Below are 22,980 nucleotides of genomic sequence, written 5' to 3' on the forward strand. Positions count from 1 at the left end.
GACGCCTGACACCCAACCTGACATATAGACACAGACATACAGGCACACACAGATACAAACATCCATTCCCACCCTCATGCTCTCATATGCACTTACTCCACACTCAACCAACGTGGAGACAGACATAAAGAGACGTTGTACACACGATCACACTCCCCAAGCCTACTCTACAAACCGGGTCTAGGTGCCCCCGCCCCTGGAGGGGGGAACTGCACCCAGACCCAGGTGGTGTTTCCCTTTTCCCTGCGGGGGGGGGAGGCAGACCGCCCCGACTCCGCAGCAGCAGGAAGGCTCCACACTCCAGACCGCAGTCGGACGGCCAACTCCTCCTCCTAGCCCCCCTGCTCCAGCAGGTCGCAGAGAATGGGGGTGAGAGAAGACTCCAAACCTCCCTCCACTCGCTCATTGTAGTGTTGATGCATGTGTGTTTTAAGGTGCATTTAAAACCCAGGAGGGCATGGAGCTACCTGCCAGAGAGCAGCAGGTAAGCGCATGGTCCCTCCTGCTAGCCCTCAATGTCTATGTGTATTTAAAATTGAGAGGTGGGCAACGATGCCAGTGGTGGGGTGTACACCCTGATGGTACTTTGGACTCCGTGTATCGTGCCCACCCCCAAAATCCTATATGTATGTGTAATGAGAGTGTGAGTAATGTGAATGTCTAAGTTGTGAGATAAAATTGAGGCAGAGGCAGCCAGAAGGGGACAGGGGGGGGGGGGGTAGCCTCCTCTGCACCCTGGTGACATACCCCTACTCCAAGGAACTGCATGTGTGGGTGGTTGTGGTGGAGCGGGAAGAGGGAGGCAGCTGGAGATGGGGAGGGAAGGAAGGGAGGGGCAAGTGACCCCTCCCTGGGGCCAGCTCCCCCGCTGACCCCAGTAGGCACCCCCACACTCCGCGACCCGCCAGGGAAAGGGGGCCCAGGCCCATCCAGACCGGGGCCCAGTGCAGCAGGGCCGCCCGGCCCCACAGAGCCCGGGACAGTCCACCCAACCCCACCACAGAGAAAACTGCACCCACCCCACCATCCACTCATCTTCCAGACTACATAAGACAATAAACACCCAGGCTGAGATCTTCCTCCACCTGAGAGAGAGGCAGATGTTACCGAAGCTAAGGACTGTGACATCAGTTTCTTGATCATTAATATGCAAATGGTAATGACCACTCCCCACTAATGAGTTGGGGAATGGTTGCAATCGCAGCATTGTAAGATGGTGAAAAATGTAACCTTGGGACTCCTCCTCAATTCAGAGATGTTCTTTCCCTTTTTGCATAAATGGCCTCCTTGACTCCTCGCTCCAACAGCGTTCTTCCCTATCCAGGATGTGAAAATTCTCATCATTAAAAGTAGCTCTTCTATTTTGTGCCATTCGCTTAACCAGAGGATGTCTGATTTCCCCGATGTATAAATCATGGCAAATCTCCTGGCACTTAGGGGTTTTCACTTAGGTAGCAGTTGTCCTTCTTCTCTCCTTTATTGCCTGGAGCATTCTTTAGGTGCTTTCCCAGATTTGACAAATGTACAGATGGTATAATCACATTTACTCAGGGCTTGCTTGATATGATGTTCACTTGATCCAGCTGTCTTAGCTAATTATGGGCTAACCTCCGTTTTATCGAAAAAATTCTTAAAAGAGTAGTTGCAAAACAGCTAACTGATCAACTGCAGAGGGATGGTTCAAACAATATCAAACAACTTTAAAAAAAAGGACTCAGAACAAGATACTGTTATCATGAAATGTGACTTTTATTTTTGTGCCTTGAAAAAAAATTGACCTTAATCAATTGCATTGAAAAATAGTAAATGTTTCAAAAATTGACATTTTGAAAATCTTAACGTAAATATTTGATTTCACTTAAAACTGAAAATCAAGTGATTTGCTGATTGTGTTGAAGGTGTATATTTTGAAACTACTGTTGCCATTTTAAGTGTGAAACCTCTAAATCCTATCCTTAGTTGTTGTGATATTTTGATACCATGGTAGCATTTACAGGATATTGTTTTATAGTGATATTATACAGGAAAACTGTTACTCAATAAGGCCCATTTACTAGTTGTTTTTCTCTTTCTCTGTGACCCAAGAATTGATGTGTAAGACTCACAGGCTGGTACCCCAAGGTCGAAAATACCACAGAGACGTGCCCACGCCTCGGAGGAAACCCGATCCACGGATGATCCGGGACGGAGATTTCTTTCATTAGTCATGACATATTTCTTGGTGTTCTGTTTGGAGCAAATATACACAGCATTAGTCCAAAGCTGGAGGCCAGAATGGCAAAAATCTCCACAACTACAGTGAATTTCACAGGAGAACTGACATATGCTGGGATAAAGGTGATCCACACTGCACAGAATATCAACATGCTGAAGGTGATAAGCTTGGCTTCATTAAAATTGTCAGGTAATTTGCGGGCTAAGACAGCTAAAACAAAACAAAAGGCAGCAAGTAGGCCTATGTAGCCGAGAACAGCCCAGAAGCCAACAGGGGAGCCTAATGCACATTCCAGGATGATCTTCTCCTTGTATGTGGTTAGATTTTTAATTGGGAATGGAGGGCTAAGTACCAACCATACAGTACATATTAAAACTTGAATAAAGGTGAAAGACACAATGGTCATTCTTTGTTGTGGAGGACCAAACCATTTCATGACATTGCTACCTGGAAGTGTCGCTTTAAAAGCCATTAAAACCACTATAGTTTCCCCAAGTACACAGGAGATACAGAGTACAAAGGTGATCCCAAATGCAGTGTGATGCAGCATGCAGGACTACTCTGATGGTGCTCCAATGAAAGTTAATAAACATAAGAAACACAGAGTCAGTGAGATGAGCAGCAGGAAGCTCAGCTCAGAGTTGTTGGCTCGGACAATTGGAGATGTCCTGTGATGAAAGAATACAGCCCCAGTCATAATGGCCAGACAGGCACCCAGGACTGAGAGTGTAGCCAGGATAATTCCTAGGAGGTCTTGAAATGAAAGAAATTCTACAGGCTTAGGGATACAAGTGTCTCTCTTTCTATTAGGCCAGAATTCCTTGTGACATGGTAAACAATCAGCTGAATCTGATTGAAATAAATACATAAATTAAAAACAAGAATTATAAGAATTGTAATATTTTAATCATTCATATTATTGTAGATATCCACCCTATCACATTTTACATGCATGGGCAAAAATTGTATTTTACCTGTAATATTATTTATCTCTCCCTCAGGACACGGTATACAGTCATAGCAGCAGATGGGTTTTCCTTTCTGCAGCACTTTACGAGTTCCTGGAGGACAACTGCCACTGCACACTGACACTGGCACCTGTCAAGACATAGAGGCTACATAATAACTGCAAATTTTTGCTATCATTATGTTAACCAAAGTCTTATTTGCCAAACTCTTGTCCTTTTACTCGTTACTTTTGTGCTACCCTCCATCCAGTTTATGCTTCTGTTAATCTGGAACTCCTGGCCTGCTGGCAGTGATGCATCATACAACCCTACAGTTACTATCTCAGTTATGCCAGTCTCACTTTTCCGCCAGTTAACTAACTCATAAATAGCCACAGGATCCCCATTAGCGTTAAATGACACATCATATCTGTTTCGGGAAAATTTACTTTCTTCATCTGAGTCAAAACCTGTGAAATTGTAAAAACACAAAAAGGGAGGGGAAAGAAAGAAAGAACAACAGCAAAAATTAATTCACATTTGAGTTCATTCAATGTACATTAGAGATAACAAAAAACATTAAATGGACTTGTTCATTTCAACTGACCTGTTTAGACTCTAACTTGGTTAGTTTTCTACACTGAGCTGTGACATTTTTTCCATGGCACACTGCATTATGGATGGCATGTGCTATTGCATACACAGCCTTGTACACCATGTTAGTAATTCTGAGCTGAGATGTGTCAGTGTATTGGCTTTGGAGATTCTTTATATCTTCAGTTCCATTACACATATTCATGTCTCCAACAGCACCTAAAACATGAACAGATGTTTATACTATTAAAAGTCAAAACAAATTTCAGACCTCTCTTATTTGATGCATTTAACCAATCAAGTTACCGTATTTTCACGACCATAAGACGCACTGTACTAAAAGGCGCAGTCTCAGTTATGTGTGCCATTACTGTATTTAACACACACATAAGGCGCACTGGATCATAGGGCGCATATAAGTACCGTATGCGTATTTAAAAATAAAGCGGGAGCAAACCTGAGTTCGGTACCTTACTCACATTTCTATTACCGGTAATCGTCATCATCAACAACACACAAGCATACAAGTGTGCATATTTAAAAATAAAGCAGGAGCAAAACTGAGTTTGGTACTCACATTTGTATCATCAATCAAACCCATCGAAGTCCTCATCCTCTGTGTCTGAATTGAACAGCTGCGCTAAATCTTCATCAAACATGCCAGGTTCACTTTCTTCACTGTCAGAGTCACTTTCCGTGCCGTGCGGCTCCTCGGAAATGATGCCGGCTTTTGCGAAACAACAGTGCCAGCAGACATGTTAGCCCAAGCATCTACAATCCATTGGCAAATTGTGGCGTAACTCGCCCGGCGCTGCCTTCCACTCTTGGTGAAACTGTGGTCTCCATCGGTCATCCATCGCTCCCAGGCCGCTCGCAGCCTTACTTTGAACGGGCGGTTCACACCGATGTCCAGCGGTTGGAGTTCCTTCGTCAGGCCTCCCGGAATGACAGCAAGCTCACAGTTCATTCGTTTCACTAGTTTTTTCACATCGGCTGTGAGATGGGCACGCATAGAGTCACAGATTAAGAGTGATGGTGATGCGTGGAAAAAACCACCTGGTCTCCTTACATACACCTCCCTCAGCCAGTCTTTCATCATTTCCTCATCCATCCAGCCCTTTTCATTTGCCTTAATGATGATTCCTGCTGGAAACTTCTCTTTAGGCAAAGTCTTTCTCTTAAAAATCACCATAGGCGGCAGTTTCTGTCCATTAGCATCGCAGCCAAGCACAACAGTAAAAGACAACCTTTCATACCCCGTTGTGCGTATCGCTACCGTGCTGGTCCCCTTCTTCTCCACAGTGTGACTCACCGGGATGTCAAAAGTGAGCGGGACCTCGTCCATGTTAGTGATGTGGCTGGGCTGGATGTTTTTGTCGCCGATGTGTTTGCTGCAGTAGGAGCGGAAGATGGCCAGCTTTTCCTTATAATCCGCTGGAAGTTGCTGCGCTACCGTAGTCCTGGTCCGGATGGAAAAATGGCAGTTTCATAAAAAGTGAAAGTGAAACTGCTTTTAGCCGAATGGTGACCGTCGAAACGCTTCTCCCGCTCGTTCTTTGCTCGATGATCCACCGCTCGAGTCTTTCCTCCAACTCCGCCACACTTCACCCTTTAGCGTTCTCACGTTGTTCTCTACTACGTCCTCATTACAACACACAGGGCGCACTGCGCTATAGGGCGCGCCGTACTTTTTGAAGAAAATCTAAGACTTTTAAGTGCGCCTTATGGTCGTGAAAATACGGTAGCATTTATCACTGACAGTAAATCAGAACAGTCCCAATGGTGAAATTCGATCTATCTACCCTACCCTCAATTTTAAATGGATTTAGAAACTAAGGGCTTTCGGGAAGAGCCGTGCTGCTCTCTGAGAGGAAGCTAGTACCATGCTCTCCTGAGTTTTAAATGCACTTTAGAACAGCACACAGCAACACTACATATGAGCGGGCGTAGGGAGGTTTGAGGTCTTCACTCACCCCGGTTCTGTTAGCTGTCAGGGCTGGGGGGCTGGGAGGAGGTGCTAGCCGTCAGACTGGGGTCTGGGATGCGGGGCCTCCCTGCTACTGCAGATAAGGAGGTGGTCCGCTTGCCTCCACCCCAGAGAGAAGGGTTACATCTCCTGGGTCTAGGTGCCCCTCTGAGGGCGGGGGTACCTAGACCTGTTTGGGGAGTATGTTTGGGGAGTGTGACTGTCTGTGCAGTGTCTATTTAAGATAAGATAAGAGATAAGATAGAACTTTATTAATCCCTTGGGTGGGTTCCTCTGGGAAATTCGACTTCCAAAAAGCACAGCAACGACCGAAGTTACAGTTACAGAATTGTTACATATATATATATATATATATACACACACACACACACACACACACACACACACACACACACACACACACACACACACACACACACATATATAAATACAGAGACAAATATAAATAAAATATACAAAGGGGATAAATAGAATAAATAGGAATAAAAAATAAAAATACAAGTGAATTGCACATTTCAAGTATTGAGTCTATTGCACTGTTGACTATTTACAAAAAGTATTGCACAAGGTATTGTACAGTGAGGTGAAGAGGCACTACAGCTTAGTTGTTCCCCCCTCCTTTGTCCTCCTGTTTCCCCTCCCTCTCCCCTCCAGAGAGGAGTTAAACAGTTTGATGGCGTGTGGGACAAAGGAGTTTTTAAGTCTGTTAGTTCTTGTCTTGGGGAGAAGCAACCTGTCACTGAACAGACTCTTCTGATTGTTTATGGCCGTGTGCAGAGGATGCCCAGCATTGTTCATAATGTCCATCAGTTTCTTTAATGTCCTTTTCTCTGCCACTGTCACCAGAGTGTCCAGCTTCATGCCGACCACAGAGCTAGCCTTCCTGATCAGTTTCTCCAGCCTGGATGAGTCCCTCTTTGCTGTGCTGCTCCCCCAGCACACCACAGCATACAAAAGTACTCCAGCAACCACCGACTGGTAAAACATCCTCAGGAGCTTCCTGCAGATGTTAAAAGATGTTATTTGTGTCTGTCTACACGTTGGGTGAGTGCTGAGTATTTGGTTGTGTATATGGTGGTGGGAATGCACGTTTGTGTCCGCGTGCGCCTGTTCGTCTGTGTCTATATGTCAGGTTGGGTCTTAGACTCAACCTCTCTGGGTACATCTCATCCCTTCCAAAGTACGGATGCCTATCTCCCCTCACCACACTCCCTGCCGGTGGCTGATGCCCTCAGACGTTGGTGTGTTGGTGGTTCTTGTCGACTGGGGCTGGGTGCTCACGTATGTACCGGCTCACTCCTGGTGGCCGATTGGCAGGGCCTGGTGCCTGTGGCCTGGCTGGGCCCCTTCCAGGGGGTGGGGTGCCCTCAGGCCTCTGGGCCTGAAGCTCGGTCCTCTCTGGCACAGCTGGCTGCTGGCAGAGCCCGCAGGCACGCCACTGCAACCCCCTCTGGCCTCTGCTCCGTAGCTGCTGGGTGACCTCTCCTTTGGGGTTCTACTCAGCTCTTCCCAGGAGGGTGGCACGGTTCCTCCCCCTTTGATGGTCCTCCTCGGGTCCTCGTACTCTGAGGCCTCTGGATGTCTGGAGCCTGGATCTCCTCCATACCTGCTTCATGCCCTGGGGGACAGGGCTATGGCTCCCCACACTCCCTAGCAGATCGTTACATGCAGAAACCTTTGGAATACAAGCATGCTGATCCACACAGGTGTGCACACAGGTGTACACACGGGTGTTCACAGACACGGACTACACCTTTCGTGGCTGCTGCCTCAAAGCACATTGTGCGCTGTCTATCTTGCGTGCTGCACAATAGCGTTTAATATTTAGTATCTACTGTTATTTTCTGCTAGCTAGTTTATTGTGATGGTGCTGTATTTATTATGTTGCTTTTTTTTGTTTGTTTTCTCTTCTGTTTTTTCTCTCTCTCCATACAGGTGATCCAGGTGTTTTGTTTGTTTTTCTTTCTTTCTTCCCCCCCCTTCTCACCGTCTCTTCTCCCCTTTGGTTTTCTTTCTCTCCCTCTCTTTATTTCATTCTTTCTCCCTGTCCTGTCCCCCAGTCATGTCTGTCCCGTTTATAGCAACCGAAAATAAAATAAAATAAATACATAATTATAATAAAGGTCAATCAAATGGACCAATATAGAAAGGCCATGATGATCCACTTGGTAAAATAAATCCGCTTGACATCTTTCTTGGCCTTAAGACAACAATTCTGATGGCTAAAGATCCAAATGGAACAAAAAGAAAAAATAAATAAATAAATAAAAAAACAAAAAAAAACAAACACCTGTTGCTACAGTTATAATATTACCACATTATAGTATGAGGTGTCAGGTGTCCTGTAACATTTGGACCGCATTTAGCTACCATAACACTTTCTGTACCTAGTGTTTAGCTCACTGCATGATTTCTGCTGTGCATCTGGCCATAGAACCATAGCTGAGCAAACATTAACAAAACATTATGGCACTTGTGGAGTGTGACTTCACTTGGGTTTTCTAAAAAATATAATGAGATGAAGACATTAACTTTTGCTGAGTACATGTTGAGCTATCCTCTCTCCCATGTGTCTGTGTCACTCTGATTGGTTAAATCTCATGATGACTCATATGAAAAAATGTACTGACAAATGCATTGAGTTTTTAACTCTCCTCATTAGTCTTTTACGGAGTATGTTAGAAAACCAAAGCCAGGAAACTGTTTTCAGCACACAAAGTTTTTATACAACAGAAGATGCATTCAATCCTTTTTAGTAATTGTCTTTGGCTGCTTTTTTATCTCTTTTTAAATCCTGTTTGTATCATGTTCTCTGATATTCCTCAAACTGTAGTTGAAAGAAAACCAAAAAGGATGGAGGGAGATGTTATGAGGAAAGAAGAGGCTGTGAGAGAACCACTGAGTGGTTTACGGAAAGGGGAAGTGAAAAGTGAGGATTTCAGTTTACCTGAGTGTACAAAACTGGCCAGCAGCAAGCCCGTAGCCTTGCACTCAGATGGTGACGTTGTGATTGGAGGATTTTTCCCTCTGCATTATGTTGCATCTAAGCCAGAGTACAGTTACAACAGTGAACCTCAAGTTACATCTTGCAGTGGGTGAGTGTTAATATTTCTATCTTATTTTTTTCTTTCAAAGTTTCAATGTTTAGAAACAAAAAAGAAAGAGAAAACAAGATTTGGGTTTTTGATAATATTCCTGTGATTTCTGTATCACTTTAGATAATTTATTCATTTTAATTCTTTATATTTTGTCAGCTTTGACCATATAGCGTTTCGCTGGATGATGACCATGGTTTTCACTGTGGATGAAATTAATCGTAATTCAAGCCTATTACCAGGTGTTAAACTAGGCTACAGAATTATGGACAGCTGTGACCATGTCCACACCAGTCTGCAAGCACTTTTTTCCTTAATCAGTTACTCCAAAACTGTGAAACAAACAGCAGAAACTGAAAACAGCAGAATTCAAATGGAGGGATTAAACATGGCAGGGATAAAAAGGAAGCCTGGGATCCTTTTCTCTGTAGAAAAAAGACATGCTGAAGTTAACATGTCAAAGCCTAGGACTCTTAAAGACGCAGAAAATTACATGAAAGAAAAATTAACAGTAGAAATGAAGACAAGGGAGTATTCCCCCTGTCTGAATTATTCTCCGGTGCCTGCTGTGATTGGTCTTGCATCATCTACCCCTACAAGAGCTGTAGCTCACACGCTTGGCCCTTTCAACATACCTCTGGTAATAAATTGCTTAATCACGTTTAATAATAATTTATGTTTAGAGTTTGTTTTAATTCAATATCATAAAATAACCTGTCTCCTTATAGGTGAGTTATTTTGCCACTTGTAGCTGTCTTACTGACAAGCATTTGTACCCATCATTCTTGAGAACTGTGCCAAGTGATCTCTTTCAAGTTAGAGGTCTCGTAAAGCTTGTTACTTTCTTTGGCTGGTTCTGGGTGGGCACAATAGGAGCTACGGTGAGATAAAGACTTTGATAAATCTCCAGCTAATCAGTCATATACAGGGCACAAAAAGAATCGTTAATATACACAGACATGACTTACAAGTTCTTTTTGGGGATACATTTCAGGATGATTACAGTCTTTATGGTATCCAAGCATTCTCTATTCAGTTTGGACAACAAGGTGGGTGTGTGGCATTTCATCTCACGATCCCGACATCACCCACAGTCGCTGAGATACAAAAAATGGCAGACAAACTCCAGAGGTCAACAGCTCGGGTTGTGGTGGTATTTGCCAAAGAAGTAAATTTGCTAGATTTGTTTTCAGAAGTAAGTATCTCAGTTTTCTGTGGCTTTCCCTATATTGTGACACATTTTGTAGTGTTTTAAGCTATATTATGAAAAGATAGGTATTTCAAATTAATTGTTTTCACATTAATCATCATTTCTTTCTGTTTCATCCAGCTTACTGAGAGAAATATGACAGGGATACAATGGGTAGTCAGCGAAGCCTGGATGGCCGCTAATCAGCTGACCACTCCTGACTTCCATAATCTTCTAGAGGGAACACTGGGTTTCTCCTTCCCTGGAGTCAGCATCCCAGGCTTGAAAGAGTTTCTTCTGAATGTCCGACCATCTCCCAAACCAGGAATGGAGTTGGTCAATGTGTTCTGGGAAGAATATTTTGGTTGTAAGCTAGAGTTTGAAAGAGACAAAAGTGAAGAATATGAAACTAATGCTTTGAAAAACTACAAACTAGGCTCTCAAAACAATTCTGGTTTCATGGTCGGGCTTACTGTTGGGCAAAGTTCATTTAATATGTCTGTTGATAAAAGTAATGAAGGCGCTCTGAAAAAAACTGTATGCACAGGTTTAGAGGATCTGAGTTACAGAGATAGCAGTTATAGTGATGTATCTCAGGCCCGAATATCCTATAATGTGTATAAAGCTGTGTATGCCGTTGCCCATGCTCTGCACACTTTCTTAAACTGTAACTCAACAGGACCTACCGGGGGATTGTGTGAGATGCACAACTCACAACACAACGGTCAGGTAGCTGAATAGGTTCATTTGTATGTCAAATAATGTTAAATATGTTAATCAAGCTTCACATGTTTGGGTTTTTTTTTTTTTATTTCATGATGAATTTGTGTCAGTTTTTATTAACATTTTTTTAAAAATCTTTTTTATGTAGTTTCTTCAATATCTGAAAATGGTGAATTTCACCAACCAGTTTGATGAGAAAGTATATTTTGACTCCAATGGAGAGCCAGTCCCTCTCTATGACATCATTAACTGGCAGAAGGACAGCAAGAATGAAATTAGGTGAAATGCCATACTTCAAGCTAACTTTTTAACTTTTTGTGAAGATGATCATAAGTCAAGAACTACACTTGTTGTATACATTTAAGGATACCAATATTGTTTTTTAATGTAATGTTTTTACATTTATTGTTTTGACTGACTGCATTGCATTGAAATTATCTCTTTTTTTTCTACTAGTTTTGTCAAGGTAGGAAATTATGATGGTTCAGCTCAGCAAGGACAACAGCTGCAGATACTGAAGAACACTATAGTATGGACAACAAGACAGTCACAGGCAGGTCATAGTTATCCCAAACCTATTATTTATGTTACTTTAAATGGTGAAAAGTCTTTGGTAACCATGTCAAACAACCTATTGATTCACATTATTATATCGTTTTTCTGTTTCTTGTTCAGGTTCCTGTATCTCAGTGTAGTGCTCCATGTCCCCCTGGCAGCAGGCAGGCCACACGCCAAGGAGAGCCCAAATGCTGCTTTGATTGTTTGCCCTGTGCAGATGGAGAGATCAGCAACCAGACCGGTAGCCCATATATTTTTTTTTCCAAAATGCTATTAAAGTTATTTAAAATTACAGATATGTAATGAATAGTTTCTGACTGTTTACATGCATATTTCTGTGCTCTGTGTTTTCAAAGGTTCCACTGAATGTATTAAATGTCCTGAGTACTTCTGGTCAGACAAAGAAAAAGTGAAATGTGTTGCAGGCGAAGAAGAATTCCTGTCTTTCAGTGACACGATGGGAATCATCCTGGTAGCAATTACCTTGCTGGGTTTCATACTGACCACCATCATCACCATTGTGTTTCACAGTTTCCGCTTTACACCCATCGTCAAGGCCAACAATTCAGAAATAAGTTTCTTGCTTCTCCTGTCACTCAAGCTCTGTTTCCTGTGTTGTCTGGTGTTCATTGGTCAGCCGTCTTGGTGGACATGTAGGCTCCGCCAGGCAGCATTTGGGATCAGCTTTGTCCTGTGTTTGTCCTGCCTCCTTGTTAAGACTATTGTGGTCCTCCTGGCTTTCCAGACTAATGTACCTGTTTCCAGGGGTCAGATGCTGTTTGGTACATTCCAGCAGAGGATTTTGATCTTGTGCACTACAGCTCCTCAGGTGAAAGGGAGAAAAAATGTCTGCAACTTTCACATCAGTTTGTTTACATTGTATAGTTTTAGATTGTGTTCTTCTGTTGTTTTACCCCAACCTTTAGATTTGTCTCTCTACTGGCTGGGTGTTGGGTGCACCTCCCTTTCCATTTAGGAATTCAAACTACCAAGTTATAACTGGAAAAGTGAGTAAGAAAACTGTTTCTGTATTTTCTTATAAAGTCTGCCTAAAATATTGCAAATGGACATATGATATATTTTTCAAATATATAATTATTATTTTTAAAAAAAAAGTATCTCAAAAACAATAGGATGGGGGCAAAAAAAATGTCTTGCAATTTCCTTATACATTGATGATGTCATAGCCACTATAAATAGGCCTTTCACAATCTTTGTGAAATTCATTGTTGCCATTAAGTTTATAATTCGCTAAAATGGTACATTTGAGCAGTTTAAAGAATCAGTCTTTTTTTTCTATATAATTCTATATGTTCTACTGTGAATAAAGTGTTTGTACTTTTTAATCTATAAGATTCATAAATTAAATTCTTTCATCTACCCTTATTTACATTTTACATAATCAACTTTTTGGGAATTAGTTTTGTATTTATTTTCATATTGTCATTAACCATCAACATAATAAAATCTTACACACGGGGACTTTAATGGGTAAAGTAGACACAAAAGAGTAAATAATTATAATCACATAAAATGTACCATCTCTCAAAATCCATTCTAACAAATTTCTGGACATCTTTCGATTGTTGTGGAGTGTAAAGAGCCATGGCCTCCTGGGTTTTACCTGCTCCTTGGTTACATTGGCCTACTGGCCTTTGCCTGTCTTCTCCTGGCATTCTTTGGACGAAAGCTACCGGACACATTCAACGAAGCAAAGTTCATCTCCTTCAGCATGCTGATTTTCTGGGCTGTGTGGATTTCTTTCATTCCAGCTTATGTCAGTTCTCCTGGGAAATTTTCTGTAGCAGTGGAAATATTTGCTATCTTAGCATCCAGTTTTGGGTTGTTACTTTGTATTTTTGTGCCCAAATGTTACATCATTTTACTGCACCCTGAAAGGAATATTAAGAAAGGCATGACTGGAAAAAATCCAAGATGAACGTTTATATTTTGCATTCTTTCTCAGAGTTAATAATTTATAATTGTATTATGCCACATGATACCACATACCATACCACATGAGATGTGTCCCCCCCCCAATACTTATATTATTCAATTACTTGTGACTTCAGTCGCAAAAAGCTTATACCTTCTCTGTAATGTAATGTGGACTTTAATGTACTCTGTCCTTTAGGGGGCATTTTATAAATGTTCGATAACCTCAACAACAGCATTAAGGAAACTTGTAAATATCCCTCAAATCTTCCCTCTTTTTCATTCAATAATGTCTCAAGTTGATGGTGCATGGGTTTTGAAAATTCATATTACTTTCACATTCAAAATTTTCCTGATTCCCCTATCACATGAGAAACTTTGCCTAGTGTCTTGTTTTAAGTTCCACAGCCTTACTCCCATCAGCCATGTATGGAAGCTTTGCTCCCTCTGGAAGGAAGGAAGGAAGGAAGGAAGGTAGGAAGGAAGGAAGGAAGGAAGATTCTTTCAGGTCCCTTGGGTTGCAACAGTGGATGGAGCCACATATTTGATTCAGGACTTGTTTACACGTTCCTAACACAACCCTCCTGCTGTGTCTACTGCCAGTCTAGAACCTTCTCCTTGTTAGGCAAATGCATTGTCAGATCTTTACCTTTACCCACTGTGAAAACTGAACTTAACTAAATTGAATTGAATATGTAACACTGTGGAGCCAATTAATTAATCAATACATACATACAGTCCTTAAAAATATTTCACAATTATACAATCTGTAGAAATCTGTCAAAAACCTTTTTAAAGCTAAAAATGATATTGTTGTTTATTAGGCAAATAACAAACTTAACTACATTTCTACATCCAAATTTGGGACAGCACATTAGAGTTCTCTGAGAAGTCAGAAATCAATCTATCATAACCTTCAACCTTTTGCTCAGGAATGCAAGTAATTAACTATAATTTGGCATCTCAATAATAATAAAAAATAACTATGTGCTTTACTGTTGCGTCTGCTTTTTTGTTAAACAGTAAATTTGAAATGGATTCATGGATAACAATTTTAATTAATAGCTTGCACAGGAAACCGTCCTGTTAATTCAGGACAGCTGTGGCAAAAACTTACATTAGGTGGTGGTCCAAAAAATTTATTAAACACTCTACATAAATAATAACTTTATTTGTATATCACTTTTCAGAACAGAGTAACATAGGTCTTTACAGTTTGAATAAAAGCCACATATTAAAGATAAGTATACATGTTCCAACACATACAACTTCATATATGCAATAAAGATATAAACTAAGGCACAAAATATTGAGGAAAAGATTATGTTAAAGCTAACCTATAAAAATGTAATTTTAGCAGTCCATTGAAACAAATCACAGATTTAGCCAAACTAACAGGGTGATGAAGACTGTATGAGAGGTTGTGTGCTACAACCTCAAAAGTTGACTGCATGTGGTTTTAAAGTAACAGAGTGAGACAATTACCATTTATCTTGCTAAGACAATCTGAGAAGTCAGCTGCAATGATAATGTTTCAGTAGCTCTGATATATAAGCAGAGGCCTCTTCGTGTAGACCTTTATATGTTAATAACAGGATTTTAAAACTGTTTTAAAACAGGTGTCTGTGTCCTGTGCAGAGAACACAGGGCACACAGCAAGAAAGAAGATGCAACAAAGAACAGAACAGTATAAATAGACAGGTAGAGATTAGGGCAGAGTAGATACACTAAAGAAAGGTGATTAAAGAAGAAACACTCAATGCATCATGGAAATCCCCCAGCAGCCTACATCTATTGCAGTTTAACTAAGGGAGGATCCAACTCTAACTATATACTTTATCAAAAAGGAACATTTTAAGCCTAATGTTAAAAGTAGAGAGGCTTTCTGTCTTCCGAATCCAAACTGGAACTTTGTTCCACAGAAGCGGGGCCTGAAAGCTGAAGCCTCTGCCTCCCATTTTGCTATTAAATACTTTAGGAACCACAAGTAAACCTGCAGTCTGAGAGTGAAGTGCTCTAATGGGGTGATACTCTAGTATAAGGTCATTGAGATAAGATGGGCCTGATTATTCAAGATCTTATATTTGAGCAGCAGGATTCTAAATTTGGGTTTGGATTTAACAGGGAGCCAGTGAAGGAAAACCAATACAGGAAAAATATGCTCTTAGAAAGAGAGACCCATTCTGGACCTCAGGGACCATCAATATCTTGCATTTCAAGGGCCAGAGATCACTGTTGAGGTCCCTGAGGTCCAGAATTGGTCAAAATCCACCACCCAAAAAATAAATAAATTGTAAAATGTAAAAATAAATGTAAAAAAAAAAATAGCGGGAAGCCTGGAAATGTCTGGCCTCCACATCCTTTATGTTACTTTTGCCTGGGAAGTTGGCGAGTTCTTCCTGCAGTATTTGAGCATGCTAGGGTGGAGTAAAGGTGGGAGTAGTTGTTACAGGGGTTCTGCGTGAGAACAATAGGTGGTAGCCATGGGTCATGGTGGACAGCACCTTTGGGACCGCTCCTATTGACAATTTTGCTGCCCTGTGCTGAGTTGACAGATGAGGGGGCTGGCCAACCTGGGTTCAGGAATAGTCAGGAGGTGGGGGATGCTTGGGCACCTCCAAACCTTAAGTTTGTCCTCCTCCTCTTCTTTATTGGCAAAAGGCCAGCTGAGGTCTCCCAATCCCAATGTTGGGACATTAGTTGCTGGTTGAGATGCAGATGACTTGGTCCTTTTGGAACCAGAAGTGTGTCTGGAAAGGACACTTGACATTTCCTGCACACAGCAGTGACTGTCCTGAGCCTTTTGCAACAGTTGAGCTGCTCCTGAACCTGCAAGGTTTACCCTGAAAAGACAACAGCAGGTTGCTCTAGTTGATGCAGGGATAATAAAACCATCTATTCAGAAATGTGGAAAGCACACATTTATTATGTCCATCCTCCAGGGGCATGAAATACACACACAGTTGGGAATCTCACGGGATCTTTAATTCAAGGGGTACAATGTTTTCCTTCCATCATGTCACGTCAAGCTCAGGTACTTCATGATTCGGCTCAGGTCATGCTCATGTTACATGTTCATGTTTTTTCCACATTCCTCGCATGCTCTGGTCTTGAATCTTGTTCATGTCCTTTTTGTCACAGTTATCATAGTGTAGTTTTTCCAGTTTAGGTTTTAGTTTAATTTACGCCCATATTTGCTTTGGCAATGTTAAAAAAATATTTAAAAATACAGTAGGGTTCATCAGTATGTAAATTAAAGTCACCTGCCAAAATGTTGGGGGTTTTTTGGGGGGGTTTTTGGGTTTTTTTTTTTTTTTCAAATTTAACAACAGCACTTAAAAGCAGATGAGAAAATTCATTCATGAAATCATTTTGGAAATCATTTAATTTGGGAAGTCTGTTGATAATACAGAAATGTAGCCCAATTAGCAATTGATTAATTGCTGTTAAGTAAATAATTGCTTATCTGGCATGCTCATTATTATTATTAAGTCTGGGTGTAGAAAGAAAAAGGTTGTTGGGTCAATTCAAGCAGGAGACATTAATCCCAGTAAGGGTATCCAGCATAAACCTCTAGCAAATCAAACATGTGGAGATACCTGCCGTAGCAACTCGTGACAAGACCACACATGTTCAGACACACACACACACACACACACACACACACACACACACACACACACACACATCCAATACACCATGGTAACCTTCACTTATGTGCCCTTATGTGCAATATTACTAAGTGCATCTCTTCTGATGCAACGTAGTACTTTTTTTAAATTCTGTTTTGTATAGTATGTTTTTTCTATTTTATCTTATTTTATTCTTGTATTTTTCTTCATTTTGCTGCTCTTATCTTGTATATATTTTCTGAATTTATAGCTGAATACATTTAATCAAGGTATGTGTTTTTGTTTCATTTCCTTGGCACATGCAAGGTCTGTGCAATTAAGACTTGACACAAACCTAATACAGTTTGTCATCTTACTGGTTGAGACTCTCCCATCTTCAGAGGAATCATCTTAACTGGTGCTAAATCTTCAAAATTTTCTTTTGTTTACTTGCAGTATACTATCTGCCTGACACACCTCTAAACTGCAATAGATGTTTTTGGCCAGCCAGTTAACGTGGGGCACATTTGGCCTTCACTGATAGTGAGTCGAGCTGTCTAAACTTATAATCTTATAGTTAGGTGGCAGCTGTGCTGTGAGATTTGGGTCACATTTGAGCTCAGAAAATTTGATATAGTCAGTGTTAGACTAACTTCATCATATCAGCTTTAGTGTGGCCCACTCACCCATAGCTGTGCCACAAGTATCAACGACCCAAGTTGTTGCCAACTGTGACTTTTTGGGGTGGCTGTAGCTCATGAAGGTCATCTACTAAAACAGTATGTTGGGGGTTTAATCACTGGCCTCCGTAAGCCAGAGTCTTCTTGGGCTCGATACTGAACCCTAAATTGCTCTCTGATGTGTTATGTGAATGTTAGATATACTTAGGCATAGAAAAACTGTGTTTCTTGAAGTTGTTGTTTAAAGTGCTTTGAGTGCACTAGAAAAGTGGAATAGAGATATATAAGAACCAGTCCATTTACTTTACTTGGGTTTTCTGACAAATATAATATAATATAATATAATATAATATAATATAATATAATATAATATAATATAATATAATGAAAAGATTAATATTTACGTGGTAGAAATATGGTATGAGCATCACTATTTGTGGAACATGGTTATGGATATTTCCACATAACTTTGCTATTGAAACAAACATTATATTGAGAAAATCAATTCAAACTCAGCGGCAAATAGAATCATTGTCATTACTTATGTTGTGTTTTTTAAATGAAATATGTGTCAGTTTCTTTCTTTTTCATTATTATTATAATTTTATTAAGATGGTTTAAGACATTTCATAACTTTGAACAATAATATTCACTCTCCTTTTGCATTTCACTCTGATTGGGTGATCTCATGATGACTCATATGAATAAGTGCAATAACATAACCATCATAGTTTTTAATGCACTGCATTAGACTCTTAGAGATTATGTTGGAGATGCATTGTTGTCAGCACAATTTCTATAGGGCTACAGTGGATTATGCATTATGAATTCAACCGTTTGTAATTATCTTTGGCTGCTTTTTTGTGTCTTTAAACTTGCTTGTATTATGTTCTTTGATGCTTCTGTAGCTGAAAGACAGCTCCAAAGGACCTGGTTTAAAGAACCTTGTTTAAAGATAGGGGATGTGAGAAGTGGTTCTAGTTTACCTCAATGTGTAAAACTGGAAAGAAGTGAGCTTCTAGCCTTGCACTTGGATGGCGATGTTGTGATTGGAGGGTTTTTCCCTCTGCATTATGTTGCCAGTGATCCACAGTATAGCTACAAAACTAAACCAGAAACTACATCTTGCAGCGGGTGAGTATAAGTGTACAGTTTATATCTTTTGAGTCTTCATTTTTGTTTTTCTTCCCCCACTGTCTATGGTTCAGAGAGATAATTTACATTGTGTGTTTGTGTTAATGTGATTGCTTTATTGCTAAAGAATACTCACCTTATTTCTCGACAGCTTTGACCTCAGAGCCTTTCGCTGGATGATGACCATGGTGTTTGCAGTGGAGGAAATTAACCGTAATTCAAATCTATTACCAGGTGTTAAACTAGGCTACCAGATTATGGACAGTTGTGACCATGTCCACACCAGTCTGAAAGTTCTTTTTTCCTTAGTCAGTCACTCTGAAGCAGTGAAAAGTCAGGTTAAAGAAATACTTGAAACTGAAAACAGAGGTACTGAAATGAAGACATTAACAACTGTAGGAGTAACAACAAAACAAATGAAAAATAGAGGTACTAAAGTTAAAACCATAATGCATAACAGCCTTAAAAATACAGAAAAATATATAAAGGAAAACACAACAGAAGAAATAAAGACAAGAGAGTCTTCCACATGTCTGTATTATTCTCCGGTGCCTGCTGTGATTGGTTTTGCATCCTCTTCCCCTACAAGAGCTGTAGCTCAAACACTTGGCCCTTTCAACATACCACTGGTAATAAATTGCTTAATCACATTTAATAATGTTTTATGGTTAGAGTTTGTTTTAAGTCAGTTTTATAAAATAACCCATTTCTCTATAGGTGAGTTATTTTGCCACTTGTACCTGTCTTACTGATAAGCAATTGTACCCATCATTCTTGAGAACTGTGCCAAGTGATCTCTTTCAAGTTAGAGGCCTTGTACAGCTTGTCACTTTCTTTGGCTGGTTCTGGGTAGGCACAATAGGGACCACGGTGAGATAAAGACTTTTTGGAAATATAAAATTAGTTAGATTTAAATAACAACATTATCTTAAAGTCATTTATGTATATATATTTCAGGATGACTATAGTCTTTATGGGATCCAAGCATTCTCTGATCTATTTGGACAACAAGGTGGGTGTGTAGAATTTCATCTCACTATCTCAAAATCATCCACAGTGGCTGAGATACAAAAAATAGCAGACAAATTACAGAGTTCAACTGCTCGGGTTGTGGTGGTCTTTGCCACAGAAGGCCAGCTGGTAGATTTGTTCTCAGAAGTAAGTATCTCAGCTGTTAAGTCTGCCAGTGTGTGATTAGGCATATAGCATGAAATATTTTGCAGTACTTCCATAATAAAATACAAAAATCAAATGAAACTGATCATAAAATATTTTTTGTTTGTTTGCTTTTCCTTTGTTTGTGCCTCTACAGCTTGCCAGGAGAAATGTAACAGGGATACAGTGGATAGCCAGTGAAGCCTGGGTGACTGCTAGCCGACTGGCTTCACCAAATTTCCACTCTCTTCTGGAGGGAACACTGGGCTTCTCCTTCCCTGGAGTCAGCATCCCTGGCTTGAAAGAGTTTCTTTTAAATGTCCGACCTTCTCCCAAACCAGGAATGGAATTTGTCAATATGTTCTGGGAAGAGCAGTTTGGTTGTAAGCTAGAGTTTCAAAGAGACAGAACCAACAAATATGAACAGGATACTCAGGATAACTTTAAAGATCCAAATACTTATCAAATAGACCCTCAAAATAGTTCAGGTTACATGGCCGGACTTATTGTGGGACAAAAATATGTATTTAATGTGCCGGATTATATAGATTATGCAGGTGTGGTTGAAAAGCCTTTATGCACAGGTTTAGAGGATCTCAGATATGTTTACAGCAGTTATAGTGATGTAACTAAGGTCAGAATATCCTATAATGTGTATAAAGCTGTATATGCTATTGCCCATGCGCTGCACACTTTTTTGAACTGTGATTCTGTGGGACCTAGCAGGGGATTATGTGAGAAGCACAGCTCATTTTCAAATGGTCAGGTAATTGAAATTATGACAAAATATGTTACACAAGGTTTGTGAACGTTCTTTTGAAATCATCTGTTTTGTTTGTCAGTGTTGATTTTTTTTAATTCTATTTCATGCAGTTTCTTCAACATCTGAAAATTGTGAATTTTACCAACCAGTTTCATGAAAATGTATATTTTGACTCCAATGGGGAGCCAGTCCCTCTCTATGATATCATTAATTGGCAGAAGGACAGCACAGATGAAATTAGGTAAAACATAATAGTTAATGATGCAATTGAAGTGTGAGTATTCATAAACAAGAAGCTTTATTTATATTCATTTTACTCTATTGCTATTATTTGGCCTGATTGCAATTTTAAATAATTTATTGGGAATTTTTTTTATGCCAGATTTATCAAAGTTGGAAGCTATGATGGTTCAGCTCCTCAAAGACAGCAACTGCACATAGTGAAGGACATGACTGTATGGACAAAAGGACAGTCACGGGTAGGTCATTGTTACCCCAAACTCCTTATGCCACTTAAAACTAAACATTTTTAAGCTGTTGAAAATTATTTGATAAACTGTGTCAAATTCTCTAAAACAATCTATTGATTCACATTATTATATCATTTTCCTGTTCCTTGTTCAGGTTCCTTTATCTCAATGTAGTGCTCCATGTCCCCCTGGCAGCAGGCAGGCCACACGCCAAGGAGAGCCCAAATGCTGCTTTGATTGTTTGCCCTGTGCAGATGGAGAGATCAGCAACCAGACCGGTAGCCCATATATGTTTTTTGTTTTTTTCAAAATGCTATTAAAGTTATTTAAAATGACAGATATGTAATGAATAGTTTCTGACTGTTTACATGCATATTTCTGTGCTCTGTGTTTTCAAAGGTTCCACTGAATGTATTAAATGTCCAGAATACTTCTGGTCAGACAAAGAAAAAGTGAAATGTGTTGCAGGAGTAGAAGAATTCCTGTCTTTCTATGACAAAATGGGAATCATCCTGGTAGCAATTACCTTGCTGGGTTTCATACTGACCACCATCATCACCATTGTTTTCATCGTTTCCGCTATACACCCATCGTCAAGGCAAACAATGCAGAAATAAGTTTCTTGCTTCTCCTGTCACTCAAGCTCTGTTTCCTGTGTTCTCTGGTGTTCATTGGTCAGCCCTCTTGGTGGACATGTAGGCTCCGCCAGGCAGCATTTGGGATCAGCTTTGTCCTGTGTTTGTCCTGCCTCCTTGTTAAGACTATTGTGGTCCTCCTGGCTTTCCGGGCGAACGTACCAGGTTTCAGGGGTCAGATGCTGTTTGGAACATCTCAGCAGAGGATTCTGATCTTGTGCACTACAGCTCCTCAGGTTGGAAGAATATGAAACTGTCTAAATGTAATGGTTTTTGAATATTGCACATGTTTGGTACTTCTTGTATTCTTCTATCATCCAATCCTTCCCCCCAGATCTGCCTCTGTACTGGTTGGGTCTTGGGCGCACCTCCCTTTCCATTCAGAAATCCAAACTACCAAGCTTCAACTGGAAAAGTGAGTAAAGCACCAAGACTGTACTTTATTTCTTTATTTTGATATTACCATCAGCCATAACCATAGTCTTAAATGTTCTAATCCTTATAGTTCAGGACTTCAGGATTAGAACATAGTTCAATGTAGTAAGTGAGTAATCAGTTGTTAAAATATAACACAAATCATCTCTCTGTACTAATATTAAAAAATGTTGAACATTATCATAAAATAAGTATAATCACATAAAATGTACCATCTCTCAAAATCCATACTAACACATTTCTGGACATCTTTAGATCGTTGTGGAGTGTAAAGAGCCATGGCCTCCAGGGTTTTACCTGCTGCTTGGCTACATTGGCCTGCTCGCCTTTGCCTGTCTTCTCCTGGCATTCCTTGGACGCAAACTACCAGACAGGTTCAATGAAGCAAAGTTCATCACCTTCAGCATGCTGATTTTCTGGGCTGTGTGGATTTCTTTCATTCCAGCTTATGTCAGTTCTCCTGGAAACTTTTCTGTGGCAGTGGAAATATTTGCTATCTTAGCATCTAGTTATGGGTTGTTGCTCTGTATTTTTGTGCCCAAATGCTATATCATTTTACTGCACCCTGAGAAAAATATTAAAAGAGGTATGACCAGAAAATGTTGTAGATGAACATCTATATAACATATGTTTTTCAGAGTAAACATGTTATGTCATCTCAGTTAAAAGAGAATAAAACAAAATACTAAATAAGAGATCTTTGTTTTGTTGATTTATTTTTTAAGCTTATGTTTTTATCACGCACAGGTGGATTAGTACATCACTTAACAGTTGTAACGGCAGTCTGGCAACAAAGGAGCGCCTAGCAGGTCCAGCGGGCATGTGGTGTGGAGGTTAGCCGGATAACTTGAAGC

General features: G+C 40.3%; 1 protein-coding gene and 2 pseudogenes across 1 annotated transcript; 2 read left to right on the top strand and 1 right to left on the bottom strand.

Moving 5' to 3' along the window:
- Positions 1 to 2,204: 2,204 nt before the first annotated feature.
- Positions 2,205 to 3,961, bottom strand: LOC145420179 (extracellular calcium-sensing receptor-like; annotated as a pseudogene).
- Positions 3,962 to 8,395: 4,434 nt separating this feature from the next.
- Positions 8,396 to 13,247, top strand: LOC113036135 (extracellular calcium-sensing receptor-like). Its single transcript, XM_080288957.1, has 13 exons — positions 8,396 to 8,838; positions 8,998 to 9,158; positions 9,324 to 9,478; positions 9,567 to 9,719; positions 9,833 to 10,033; positions 10,169 to 10,421; positions 10,548 to 10,756; positions 10,899 to 11,029; positions 11,207 to 11,303; positions 11,426 to 11,549; positions 11,665 to 12,137; positions 12,235 to 12,301; positions 12,883 to 13,247. Exons 1-13 carry the CDS (start codon positions 8,480 to 8,482, stop codon positions 13,245 to 13,247), a joined length of 2,748 nt encoding a protein of 915 aa, XP_080145083.1. The 5' UTR covers positions 8,396 to 8,479.
- A 2,551-nt stretch (positions 13,248 to 15,798) lies between these two features.
- Positions 15,799 to 22,738, top strand: LOC113036624 (extracellular calcium-sensing receptor-like; annotated as a pseudogene).
- Positions 22,739 to 22,980: the final 242 nt, after the last annotated feature.

This window comes from Astatotilapia calliptera, chromosome 14 (genome assembly GCF_964374335.1).
Source record: "Astatotilapia calliptera chromosome 14, fAstCal68.1, whole genome shotgun sequence".
Classification (NCBI taxonomy): domain Eukaryota; kingdom Metazoa; phylum Chordata; class Actinopteri; order Cichliformes; family Cichlidae; genus Astatotilapia; species Astatotilapia calliptera.

Excerpts from the sequence above, each read along its gene's own strand:
- LOC113036135 (XM_080288957.1), top strand. The coding sequence starts at position 8,480 with ATGCATTCAATCCTTTTTAGTAATTGTCTTTGGCTGCTTTTTTATCTC. Across the intron at positions 9,159-9,323 it reads AGCACTTTTTTCCTTAATCA|AAAATTACATGAAAGAAAAA; the intron begins GTTACTCCAAAA and ends TTAAAGACGCAG. Across the intron at positions 10,757-10,898 it reads ACTCACAACACAACGGTCAG|TTTCTTCAATATCTGAAAAT; the intron begins GTAGCTGAATAG and ends TTTTTTATGTAG.